A 14,203-nucleotide genomic window follows, 5' to 3' on the forward strand; every position below is an offset into this window, starting at 1 on the left:
TGCAGGCAAGACACCATTGTCTCATGGACTGAACCAATGTTCTCAGAATCCTTTAAGGAATTGCTTGCCACTCTTACAGAAGAAATGAATACAGCTGATTTAAGGTCAACTACAGGGGATTGATTGGCTCAAAGTTGCTAGTGCAGGACATCCCACAGTTGTTAAATGGAATTCAGATCTGTTGAACAGGCCAGCCATTCCATACAGTTGACTTTGTGCTGCTGCAGGAAGTTGTTGACCCTGGCCCCTTTGCGGTCTGTCATTCTCATCCTGAAGAACTGTGCCTATTCCAATGGCTTGCAGTGGCAGTAAACCCTTTCAGGGCTCTAAAATTACTGTTATTTTGACAGTGAACAGGGCTTGCACATACACTGCATTGTTTCTTGCTGTTCAGTTCTGCCTTGTCGTTTGGATATGTTGTAATTGCACTCATTTTTGGGGGGTTCAGTGACCTTTTTTTGCTCGACTGCTGTACTGAGTATGTACAACACCAAACTGGATTGCCATAAAATTCACGTTGACTGTTCACCCACTCAACGAATTCACTGTTGGTACAAACACGATTAATAAAAATGCATCAAACATGAAGGTGGCCTTTCTATTGTTTTGAGCTGTGTACATCGCTTGACAAGTATGTGAAGGGAAGTGTAAAAGTGAGTGCATAGAGTACTGGCATTCAGTCCTGAAACACACTAGTTAATACTCATTCTTCTTGTTTCTATTCACCCCCAGTGTAGCATAGGGCCACAACCAGGTTAGTACTCATGATGTGCTTCTAATTTTCTACAGTCCACACAGCTGTTAAATGGGAACTTGACTCTTTAGAGGGCTGGAGAAGGTATGGCAAGACATAGGCAGAATCCTCACAAAATACTTGCCCTAATAAATCTGGACTACCTTTACCTTTTACCTTGTTATATAAACAGCTTAAACGAAACATTGCTTTATTGCTAAGGACTTCTTTAATGAGCAGCTTTTCAGTGGTGGTGAAGTTGGCTACAGAGAGTGGTAATTATAGAAGAGGTTGTTGGCTTTTTATGCAAGGTCGAATTGATCAGTTTCATTAATGCACTCTTTATTTTTGGACATCATAAGTTTTAAGATATACCTTTTTTGTGAATACCCCCAGTATTTGGTGGTCTCCTCTATTTCCCACTATCTCTCCCTCCCTGTCTTCCTCTTTTGTTTTGTATTTGTTTCTTGTGCTGCTCTTTTGTTTCAAGGGTGGCCTGGTGGTGCAGTGATTAGCACCTGTCACCATTACAGTGAAGTTTTACTGTCTTGTTCAGCTCTCGTCTCAGGCACCCTGTTTTTTTTCTCTGAATGAGGCATCTGTTTACAGGGCTGGCTGCCCTCCCATGATATAGCCTTAGTTGCTGGCTCGGCATAAAACATCAATTTCCCCCTTCTTTTGTTTCAAGTATATTGAAATAATGCTTGGGTTAGATATATAGATTCTTTTTCATTATTTTAAAAATCAACATTTGGCAATTGGTATTCACAGGGGTTAGGGGTGCAGGATCCCTGAAAAAGTGGAAAATATGAATAGCTCTGAACACTTGACTCTTAATTGTGTTGATAATATTTAACATAAAAATATAAAACTACATTATGTAGGATAAAAATAGATTAAAGAAATATTTATGATGTACTAAACTTTATTTTGACAGTTTCTAGTTTTTTTCACATTGTTTGAATTTTTCACAGGGTTGCTGCAAAACTTAAAAAAAAAACTGATTTAATTACTAATAGCAAACCCTTGAGTAACCAAAACCATGAAAGTAAAACCCAAGAATGTTGAAAGCTTAATGTAGTTGTAATTTATTTAAATCTGTAACATGTATCTTTTCATTTCTTTAAAAGTACAAATATCTTTTAAATACAAGTATTTTAACAGTGTCTTTTTTTCTTTTTACTTAGAGAAAGAAGGAAAAGCCCTCCAGCTCACATACAAAGACAAACTCCGCCTTGTGGCATACACTAAACAAGTCCTCCATGGAAAGTTTCGCAGTGATGCAGTGCCAGATGTAGGATTTTTGGATGTTGTTGGAAATGATCGAAGGTAAGGTATTTAAACTGCATTGCTAAATTATTAAAAAAAATTGTTTATCCTTGAACATTGTGAACTAGCAACATTCTGATTCATGCAACTGTTCAGTTGTCACAATTTTGATTGCATTTTGGTCACAGCTTTACAATTATGAGAGATTTGCTTTCAGTGGTTAATAATCTTGCTTGTATTGTCATTCTTTTTATGGAGTGTCAATGGTCCATGATTTTGGCAAGCAAACATGGTTTGCCAAAATCCAGTAAAGAGCCAGACAAATGAGGGGCAGCTTTTTCAAAATTTCAAAAGCAGGGATTTCTCAGCAATGTATTCTTTGAATGAAAATAGCCATGAGGTCTTTGCTTAGCTAACAAGCTGATTCTATGGGATTACAATGTCACATAACCACACAAATAACTCATTTCCATGTGAATTGAGCAATTTTATTAATAAAGCAAAATCAGCAACTTATTTTCAGATTGTCTAAAGTTTTACTGCTAAACTAAGATATGATGTTGCCTAATGTATTACAAACTTTAATTTCTTTTAAAATTAAATGATTTACATTAATATATAATAGTATATTGATATGATAAATAAAAGTTATGATAAAGGTTGGGTGTGTTGAAGAGACCTGATATTCTTTTAGTGGTAGCAATTAACCTCAATAAACTGTACTTTAAAATTATTTCTTTCAAGTATTTTGTAGGCCATATTTTTAATTTGGAAATTATAATCAATTTAAAAAAAAAGGCCTATTCTTACGTGGTTCTTGCTTAATCACATTCTTTCTTAATTTTTTTCCTTCTTATCCTTAAGTATGCAGGTGTAAAATTTAAAAATGTTAGATTTCATATAAAGAAATGATAAAGTTTAAATGGCCACATGAACACCTTATTTGACTTCCAATTAAAAAAATCTCTGAATGTGCTAAATGTTACGGTAAAGGAAGCTCATGAATAATGAAATAAGCAAATATAAAATTCATTTTTGAGAGCAATGTGGGTATAATTAAAAAAAAATTTCCTGTCAAGATGACACCTGAGTTCAATATTTTTAATCCTCTTAGCTTGAAGGGCCATGATCATGGCTTTGCCGGGAAGCATGGGGAAGGTGATTTTCATAACTTTTATTGCAAAGTTCAAGTTTTCTCCTTTCCAAAAATAATTAGATTTCTTGGTCCACTTCAGAGCAGCAATAATAAAAAAAAACTTCACCCACTGTTGTCTTCACAGTCTTCAGTTATAAGCCAGTCACTGTAATCACTGTAATGTTATATTGTTATATCATATAAAGGGGCTAAAGATACCATAATCTTTGATTTGTCAGCAAGACTGTGTGGTTCTCTATTAACAATGCTAGTAAATACAACATATTGTTTTTATTGTTTATTGTTATATGGTTCATTCATTAATTTGTGATGAAATGTTATGTGGCATCATTTGTTCCCAGCAACATTCATTTATTTATTTTTTTTTAAAGTTACAGTTATTATAAGAGAAACTTGTTTTGAGTAAAATGGAGAAGCATGGAGATTTTATTGAAAGGGGTATACAGTAATGATGCTTGGAATTTGATAACATATTTGGACTGATGCCCAAGACAGTCACATTGTAACATCCATCAACTTTTAGACTGTGAAAATTGAAGCTTTGTCTAATGCAGCTTTTTCTGTTTAGAGCTATTTAATTTGTCTCATTCTCTTTGAGAGAGTTTTTTTATAATTACATACCGAGATTCATATGCAGAGGTAAAATGAATCATTCATTTGATGTCCAACTTTCATTGACATAGTACTGATCCTGAAGAATGGTGAGTAGAAATTGCTATAATTGTACAGTGCTGTATCACTGCTCTGTGTAAATGCCGCTATCACACTCTGTTCAACTCCATTGACCATACAGGTAGTCTTCGGGTTACGACGGTCTCGAGTTACGTCGTTTCGTGGTTACGACGCTCATTCCCACTTACGAGGTTTAGCGAAAGTAGACTCATCTGATAACAGTGCATCAAAGAAAAGGAAGGCCATCACCATGGAAGTGAAAGTGGATATCATAAGGCAATCTGAGAAGGGAAAACAGCAACAGAAATTGGCAGGTCATTAGGACTTAGTCGCTCGACTGTCGCTACGATTATCAAGATAAAGATCGCATCGTTGAACACGTGACAGGATCTGCTCCTATGAAAGCGACAGTGATAACAAAGCGTACTGTACTGCACAATACTTTACTGTACTTATGTTTATTGATAATGATGTAGGGTGCTGTGTTAGGATAGGTGTTTGGATAGGCTAAGTGTTTGCAGTACTGTACTGTTATTATGGTACAGTACTGTATGAAAGTATGATCCGACTTACGTCAAAATTCGGTTTACGACTCCGCGTTAAGAACGGATCCCCGTCGTAAGTCGAGGACTACCTGTATACTGCTTTGTGCACTTCCAAATGTTGTTGAACAGTTTACTGTATTCCCACTTATACATGAAAATGAATTACAAAGGCTGTACATTCTTCTAGAGATCTATTATTCATCTTGCTAACATAGCTGATGTTCAAAGAGTGGAAAATAGCATTTAGGAAGGCTTCTTAAAGACATTAGAATATATCTGGAGTAAGAAAAAATGACAGTCTGGGTAATTCTTAAAATCCTATTTGTTTTGTGCCAGCTTTTGGCTGACACATTTTGACCTTAGCACATCTACACATAAGCATTTTGTATCTATTAATGTAAACAGAAGCACTGCTATTCTCTGTTTTTATTTTAGTGCTGGTAGTATAAAATAGTACTTGTTCCATGGTGTAGTTGTGTAACAAGAAATACAGTGATTGTGATCAAGGTATATTGTCTGTGGATAATCTGTGATACAATTAAATATCTATCCGTTTGCTACTTATTTATGTGGATCTTCTTCTTTTGGTTTTTTTCTTCTCCTCCTTCAGTGTATTTGAAAAAAAGAAGGTCGACATTTAATGACATGAACTATGCCAGGTGCTAGCAACAACAGTTTCTTTAGGCATGGTATTGTGGATGCTGCAGTTCAGAATGTTTTCAATGTATCTTTCTCAAGATTAAATTAGCTCTGTTTAGGCCTTGATGCTTATATTTATTGCTCATGCATAGATGTGTACATCCATTTATTTTTTCCATTTACATGTCACCAGCATCAGAAAAAATAAAAATTGTGATAAGTTGAATTTTTTTTTTATTTTTTATTTTGCAATTGCTTAGTGACCTTTAGGGGAAAACGATAGGTATATATACTGATGTACATTCAAAGAAAGAGGAGTGTTTTTAACTTCATGAAAATATAAATTATATTTTATGTTTGTAATGTCAGGTCCACTTTATGCAAAGACATAATATTAGGTGCTCCAAACCTTCTTTGCATGACTATGATGTGACCTGATAGCAGTTGGATGTAACATTTATCTGAAAACAAATGAAACTTTGTTTTAACTTTAGGAGGGCTAATGATGTGATAACACTTTATAAAAACCATACAAAGAGGCTATAATTACTGTTAGAGTTAAGATTTTCTGGTTTCATGGTGTATGTCAAAGCATCTTAAGAACCAGTGTGGATATGTTGTCAACCTTCAAATTTAAGATGCTTAAAAAACCATTTAAAAACCAAAATGCTCTGTTCTTTTTCATGTTGTGCTTTTATTACATTTTTTTATATTATACTTTATCATTATAAAAAGTGACATTAATTATAGACACATGCATTGTTTTTGGAAGGTATCATACACTCTGAAAACCAAATGCTATACATTTGATCAGGATTTGCTTAAGAAGACCTCGCTTTTGTTTAATTTTTTTTTTTTTTTTTTTTTTTTTTACCCACTTCAAAGTAATAAATTTTTTGAGTTATCACTGAGCAAAATCAGTTTGAAAATTGATTTAAAAAATCTGTAAAGTTTGTTACTGTTTTTCCAGGCTTCAAAAATCTTGTTTGAAAGATCATCATTTGAAATGATTTTTATCTCCCTCATCCCAACTTATCTGTACTATTGATGACTGACCACTTGAGTTGGTCTCATCAATCTGCTTAAGCAGCCACACATCAGACGAAACACATTCAGCTAATGGTTTTTCACTTCTTAGAATTCTTAGCTCCTTTATCTTCAAACTCTGGCTCCAGTCTCAAAACCTGTCTCTTAAAGAAAAATCTTTTATAATCTAGTGATTGTTTTTTGCATTCTCCTTAGTTTTTCATCTTCATACACTTCATTCATGTTTGCAATAGTGTTTTCTCTTTGCTGATGCTTGTGTTTCTTTGTTGTATGGTTAACTGTTTCTTTGTTTTTAGTCTTTCATGCACAGCATGCCTCAGAATCCTCAGGCTCAAATGTTACGAAATTAAGTATTGACGTCATTATGTTACGAAATTAGGTATTGACGTCATTATGTTACGAAATTAGGTATTGACGCCAGACGCGTTGTGTCATGGAGTTGTTGGTTAACATCTGGAAGTTTGGGTTAGAGGACGAAGAAATACAGGATTTGTCTGGCGGATGACAAGGAAACACATCGGAGTCAGCTTTATCTGTTGGTTGTAGATGGCGAGTCGGTGCAGCTTTGAAGTGGAGAGAGAGATAACAAGCAGTTAAATTTTTGTGTCCGTTTACTAACGTTACTGAAAACGTAACATCTGGGGGCTCGTCCAAAGATATATCCGCACCGTCATCTTTGCCGTTACAGAGAAGCTGCTGCAGTAAAGTCAAGAGAACTGTGGGTGAATCTTTTCAATTTTATTAGTGTACAGTCATGGAAGTCACGAAGGAGTTAGTGAAGTTAGGCAAAGAGTTAGGCCTGGAGGGAGAAGAGTTAAGAGGGTTTGTAGAACAGAAGGAGAGGGAAAGAGAACAAAGAGAAGAAAGAGCTGCAGAGCGAGAACTACGGAAATTACAATTACAACTGGAACACGAAGAGAGAGAAAGACAACGCGCGCATGAATTGGAGATAGCGCGTCTGAGGCCTGCAGTCACCACATCGGAGGTGTCTGTGAAATGTGAGAGGCCAAAGTTGCCGAAATTTGTAGACGGAAAAGACAGTATGGACAGTTATTTACAACGGTTCGAGCGCCATGCTGAGCTGTTTAGCTGGCCGAGAAGTGAGTGGGCGGTGTCACTCAGCGCGTTGTTGTCGGGACATGCACTGGACATTTACTCACGCATGCCGACAGAAGCGGCTCAGGACTACAGTCAGTTGAAGCAAGCGCTGTTGAGTGGCTATGACTTCACGGAGAATGGCTTTAGGCGACGTTTCCGTGCAAGTAAACCGGAAAAAGGGGAGAGCCCCGAGCAGTTTACAGAAAGGTTAAGAGCGTACCTCTATCGATGGACTGAGGCAGCGGGGCAAAAGACTGACTTCGACGGTTTGTTGTATATAGTACTCAAAGAGCAGTTCCTCGAAGCCTGCCCCAAAGACTTGGCTGTCTTCTTACAGCAGCAAGAAGACCAGAGTCTGAAAGCATTGTCCAATGCTGCGACAAGATACCTGCAGTCGCAAGGCAGAGAATTTACCGCTAGGTCAAGAGGATCCTTGGTTGAGGCTGACACGGCCCAGAACACTACATCCACCCAGCTCAGCCAGGGTCACGAATGGCATCGAGGCAACGAGCTGCGGTGTTATTCCTGCGGTGGAAATGGTCACAAAGCAATGGCGTGCCCGAGCAACTCAACGAAGCATTCGACCAGCCGCCAAACACTGGAGGGAAACACTCGACGAATCCCGCAATTGTCAAATCGTCGTCCCTTGATGTCAGCAAACGTGGCCATTTGTGAGGGAGATAGCCAAGGGCCAAGCTATGAGGGCCGACGACAACACACGATCGCTACTAACAGCACGACCCAGAACGAACAACACACTCCAGTGGTAGACTGCGCGTTTACCATGAGAACTACCGGCGATATTGGAAATATGCCGGTGTCACGCGGACAGGTGGGTGGTAACAACGTCACCGTGCTGAGGGACACTGGGTGTTCTGGAGTCGTCATCCGGAAAGACCTTGTGTTAGAAGGTCAGTTCACAGGCAACAGCTCGAGGCTCAGATGCTGTCACGGGCATAGTCAGGATGTGCAGACGGCCGATGTTGAAGTATCATCGCCGTATTTCAGTGGCCAGGTGAATGCATTGTGCCTCGATAACCCGCCATATGATCTGATTATCGGCAACATTGAAGGCGCTAGAGCCGCTGATGACCCCGACCTGGGGTGGGAGCACACATGTGTTGTGATAACTAGAGCACAGGCGGCACAAGAAAAGGTAAAAACCCAAGTTTTAGCTGTCACACCGGACATGAGAATGCCTGACATCGATAAGGACAAACTCATTCAGACGCAGCGAGATGACTTGACACTGGATGAATATCGCAAGCAGGTCGAAGCAAGCGAAAGAAGAATCAGAGCTAACATCAGATGCGGCGCCAGAAAGAATAATTACCTCGACTCTGAGAACATGATAGTTGGAGTCACGCAAGTTGGGGGAAAGCCACTAGTGCGCAGTGCAACAGACACTGACAATTTACCCAGTGAGGAGGAAGACGTAGACTATAGTACCTCAAGGTGGAGGAAGGGTCAACGTGAGATACCATCTCATGTTGTTTGTTACCGCTGTAATCGTGCAGGACATGTTGCTAAGTGGTGCCCTAAAAAGGCAGGTAGGCCTGAGGCGCATACGAGGGTCAAATGTTACGGCTGCGGGACAGTAGGACACTACTCGCGGCGCTGTCCTCAGGGCAACAAGTCACGGTGGGCGACAACGAATGACAGAGTTAAACGATTGACAGAGTCTTCAGAGGTTAGCGTCAGCGATGACGAGATTTGCGATCTGGACGATAGCAAGTGCGAGGCTAACGAGGTAAATGTTAGCGAGACCGAAACCAAAGTGTGGGTGACTAGTGAAGTAGATGTTAGCGAGGGCGACACTAGAGAGTGGGATGCTAGTGACGTGGAAGCCAGCGAAGTAGGCATTAGTGGGTACGAAACCAACGAGGGCGTGGCTTATGATGTAGACGAGAGAGATGATGAGGCGTGCAGGATAGATAGCGAGGATGAGTTTAGCGATTTAGACTCAAGCATTTGTGATTCTGGTAGAGAGGGGGCGGGAGCCATCGACGGACTGATGACTTGCGCTGGAGGAGAGTCAGAGTATGGAGATATTCCTGATCTCCTGGGGAGCCAGGCTAATCGAAGCCACGAGGGAAGTAAGCAACTGCAGGTAGATGACCATAGTCTTGGGAAGACGGGAGCACCTATACCAGGTGCTGGGTCAAGGCAGGATGCTGAAAGGGGCGATCGCGAGATGCGAGGACCAACTAGCACGGCGGAACCGCTGCAGGTAGATGACAGTGGCCATCGCGGGTGGCGAGAACCAGCTGTCGAGGTTATACCTGTGCAAGCGGAGGGCAGCGGCTATCGCGGGATGCGAACGCTGACTGTCGAGGAGACACCGAAGCGGGTGGGTGGTGACAGCTATTGTGAAGGGCGCATAGCAAGTGTTGCCATGGAACCGCCGCAGACAGGTGTTAGTGGCGAGCGCTCGACGCAAGCGCGGAGTACTGAAACGGAACTGCAATATGCAGGGGGCAGTGGCAGTCGCGAGACGCGGACGCTAATTGCAACTGGAAGACCGCTCGAAGCGGGGAACGTGCAGACTCTAGCTGTTGAGGTAGTGCCGGTGAGGGTATGGGACAGCGGTGAGCAATGGGAAAAGAAACTAGCTGTCGAAAAAGCGCCATTCTTGGCGAGAGACAATGGTGGTCCTGGAAAGCTGGTGACAGCTGTCTGTGGGTTGCCACAGGCAGTTGAAATAACTACTATGAGTGGAGGAGGGAACACTATCAGTTATGACCTGTCTGTCAAAGTAGACGGTGGGCCGAGTTTGACTACACGACCTGTAATGCCGACAACGAATACAGAAGGAGAGGTTGGGGTAGATATGCAGACGGTAATCGTCAAGTTAAGCTCCATAGTCTTTGCAGAAGGTGCAGAAACCTCCAGAAGGGACTGCATAGTTAGAAGTATAGGAAAGAAGAAGCGAACAAAGTGGAAGCAGGCGGTTGTAAGGAGAAAACTGAGGAAGGCAGGAGGCGTTACTTCGTCACACCCTGCTATAGTTAGATGGAAAAAGTCTCCACGGCTGTTACATGACAGACAGCGTGAGAGAGTACAAGTTGTGGTGAAGATGCACCATCCGTGGAAGGCGAGGACAGAATCGTTTGCAGGACCTACAGACAAGGCTAGAAGGCGTGGTCTGCTGAAAGGCATGCGTCCTCGCGCCTGGAGGCGGAAGGGAGGTCGTGTGACATCAGCTGGAAAGGTCAGTTTGCAGTGTGAGAAAAGTCAAGGGCGTGAACGACTATGTTGTGCGTATAAAAGGAAAGCTAAGGTGTTCCACGCCATCCTTCTCAAGCGGTACGTGGAGAGAGGCCCGGCTGGAGCGGCTGAAAAACACTACCGATACATCAATCGCTTTGAGTGCTTATTTCTTTAGCCGGGTTAGCTCAGTGAGCTGAACTGAGCTGAATATAACTACATATTTGACGTTTGTGAAGTTTTGTTGGTTAGCTCTATTGTTAAGAGACTGGTTAGTATTTGATGTTAGGGTAGATAATGCTTTAACTTGGTTTTTGGTTGGGAAGATGGATGATATCTTAAGAATGTCCATTTAATTTCGTATGTTTGTGGAAGAAAGTCCTGCGGAGTTTCTTTTTGAAGTGGGGGGGTATGTTACGAAATTAAGTATTGACGTCATTATGTTACGAAATTAGGTATTGACGTCATTATGTTACGAAATTAGGTATTGACGCCAGACGCGTTGTGTCATGGAGTTGTTGGTTAACATCTGGAAGTTTGGGTTAGAGGACGAAGAAATACAGGATTTGTCTGGCGGATGACAAGGAAACACATCGGAGTCAGCTTTATCTGTTGGTTGTAGATGGCGAGTCGGTGCAGCTTTGAAGTGGAGAGAGAGATAACAAGCAGTTAAATTTTTGTGTCCGTTTACTAACGTTACTGAAAACGTAACATCAAATATGTAAGATTCAATACCTTTAGTTTATAGTTCAGGGTTTCATATTTGTCTTTGCTACTAGAGCGTGATAAATGCAAATCTTCTGAAGCATCTGATATATATGCTGGGCATTGTTCATATACGTGTTGTGAAATGTCATGGACTATGACATAAAGCACAATTCATGCATGGAAGCCGGATTTTGCAGAACTTGTTAATTTCAGGTGTAATATGCCAATTTGAAATTAGATGACAAATAAGTGGTTGTAGTTCAGGTGCAGAAATTTACTGAATATATTGTCTCTGCCTATCTGAATCTGTGTAAAACTCAGATTACTCGACATAGACCAACACATATAAAGACCAACTAAAAACATAAATCCTTATATTTAATTAGGCAGATAAAATTAATTGCTATATGAATCTAAATTTCAACATTGTGATTACATGAAAGTAATCAGACATCATCTGCTGCTGTTAATTGACGATGTTGAAATTTAGTCAGTCTGATTATCTTTTTAAAGCTGCATGCTCTAAATAGGCTACTCAACAAACAAGTACTGATGTGAGCACGGAGGAATACAGTTTTTACCGAATGAAGGAGGTGGGTGACTTAGCAGTTGACAGCGTTTAGCATCTATTTATGGTCAGTCAACCTACACAACAATGTCTCAGCTCATCAACGCTTCACCTTCACTCTTTACACCTCAATACTAATCCTGGGGTACCGTGGCGTGTGTTTGTTGGGATGAGTTTGTTTACACACATCAGAAGCATGGGCTTCCAACATTCAGCAGAGAATGGTCACAAGCCTGTCAGCAGATGTTTAGGGATAGAGGACCAGATGGGTTCCCAGGTCATCATGAAACATAGACAAGTCCATATCACTTAAATGGTTTCAAATTTTTCCCTTCAAAATCTGTCTGCATTTACTTTACAAAATTAAGAGGTCTGCATTTACTTTACAAAATTAAGAGGTCCATTTCCTGAACCTTCTATCCTGATAAATGGAATGGTACTCAAAGTAGTAGAAGAGATTCGTTTCTTGGGTATTATTTTTGATGGCAAACTCTTTTCAAACATCCGCCATCCTCAAGCTTCCTGTCTGAAGGCCCTGGATATTCTGAGAGTGATTTGCAATACAAAATGGGGTGCATACCAAATTACTTTACTCCATCTATATCGCTTTCTAGTACGCTCTAGATTGGGTGATGGATGCATAGTCTATGGATCTGCCAGAACTTCATACCTTCAAAGGCTAGATACTGTACATCATTATGGGCTCAGAATCTGTCTTGGAGCATTCAGGACTACTCCCATACACAGACTATATGCAGAGGCGGGTGAACCACTGCTAGGCTTACGACAACTAAAATTCTGTCATATGTCTCTAAATTTCAAGCTCTGCTTCAGAACCCTGCTTTTCACTTGGTTTTTTTTCTCTACAATTTTTAGATAAGTATAGAGCACGCGAATATAAACAAAAACCTCTACCCATACGGGTTTATCCCAATCTACAGAAATTGGGAGTGGACCCCAAAACAACAGCACCATTTACACTGACCAAGACACCACCATGGCTACTTCCTGTACCAGAAGTTCATTTTGACCTTTCCAAACTAAAGAAATCAGAAATCCCTGATATAGTCTATATACAGCATTTTAGAGAAATAATCACAGACTATCTAGATTTTCATCAAATATACACTGATGGTTCAAAAAATCCTGTAAAAGGAACTGTTGCAGCCGCAGCAGTCTCCATGAACACCTCCACACCACCTCTGACAGTTCCATAGCTCTATCTTCTCTGCGGAGTTAAAAGCCCTAGTACATGTACCTGCTTTGCAGTACATTAGCACATCTAGAGATAAAAACTTCTTGATCATTTCTGACTTTGCACTTTGCACACCCTTATTTGCACTTCACTCCCAATGTTTGGATCACTCACTATTAGTGCAGTTTAACTGGGGAAGTTTGTTTAAACCCACTGCAAACCTGAGAATAAAAGTGAATAAAGCTACCTGTGAATTTTAGTAGCAGATGTAGATCAGTTTATCTTCAGCACTACTGGTGTGCTTATTTTATCATTGCTCTTTTAACCATGTTACCGTGTGTACAAACAAATACACACAGTATTATTTTTCCATCCATTTCAAGACATAGCTGTCAAAGTAAGCAACAGTTTCAGAAAAACCCTTAAGGTAATTTAGGATATTAACAATGTTTTGGAAAGGAGGCATGAGAAATATTGGCTTTTCACTGCCTCACGTTAGTGTGTACAGTTGTGATTGCGTATGCTTTCAGCAATAAATGTCATCTTCTGTTTTGGAATGGAATAGATCAATATGGTTGTGAAGCAACCAGCTATAATTTTCAGTGGAAATGCACACTGGGCTGTAAGTTCCTAGGTGAGCTATAGAGAATATGGTAACTATAGGTGGTAAAACTGCTCACGCCCTACATGAAAGTTTCACTGCTGGCCTACCTCCTTTTAGAGCACATAAAAGCAAAGCATCCAATATATGTAGTTCTTTTGCCATTTCATTTTTTTAATTTGTTGTAGCAGTTGATACAAAACTTTAAAAAAATTCTCTTTTGTAATAGTTTCTTCAGTCTTTTTCCTAAGAATAGCATTTAAAAATATTGACAGTGGATGAAAACATCATTAGTAATGATGACATCCTTCCTCCACACAGACCGCATATTAAGTAACTGCCTTAATGGATCTTTTCAGCAGTATTAATCACTTTTATCATATAGACTGTGAGAACATCAAACTATACAAAACACCAATGCTTTCAGGTTACGATGTACGCAGTTCTTCACATAGTATATTATCATCAGTCACTCTATTCTTGTTGGCAGGGGAATAATCAGAAGATATTTGGAACTACAGTAAAACTCCCTTTTAAGACTAAAATCCACCAAAATCAGGTTATAAGAGAGACTGTAGAAGTGAGAAAACAAATCTTCCATTTCATGAGCTGTAGCTTTAAACATATAAATTGAAGCTCATTTATTTCAATGTTGAAATAAAGCTCTTAAAGCACATATCATGATGCCTTTTTGGTTGTTTTCACTTGGTCATGCTTATTATGCCATTTTTACTCTTCACTGAAGGTTTATTAGGGAACTAACTC

At 40.0% G+C, this 14,203-nt stretch overlaps 1 protein-coding gene across 4 annotated transcripts in view; it reads left to right on the forward strand.

Moving 5' to 3' along the window:
- Window positions 1–14,203, forward strand: part of LOC112570697 (Golgi resident protein GCP60-like) — a 51,247-nt gene that overhangs the window by 1,628 nt on the left and 35,416 nt on the right. For 3 of the 4 annotated variants that reach the window (XR_003100682.1, XM_025249266.1, XM_025249267.1), the window contains exons 2-3: window positions 1,921–2,062; window positions 3,842–3,859. Coding sequence is in view for 3 of the 4 variants with exons in the window: in XM_025249266.1 (XP_025105051.1) it covers window positions 1,921–2,062; window positions 3,842–3,859 (160 nt within the window). In the remaining variant the exon portion in view is untranslated. The remainder of the gene's footprint in view (window positions 1–1,920; window positions 2,063–3,841; window positions 3,860–14,203) is intronic. The other variant, XM_025249268.1, reaches the window with a different exon arrangement.

Source organism: Pomacea canaliculata, linkage group LG8 (assembly GCF_003073045.1).
Source record: "Pomacea canaliculata isolate SZHN2017 linkage group LG8, ASM307304v1, whole genome shotgun sequence".
Lineage (NCBI taxonomy): Eukaryota > Metazoa > Mollusca > Gastropoda > Architaenioglossa > Ampullariidae > Pomacea > Pomacea canaliculata.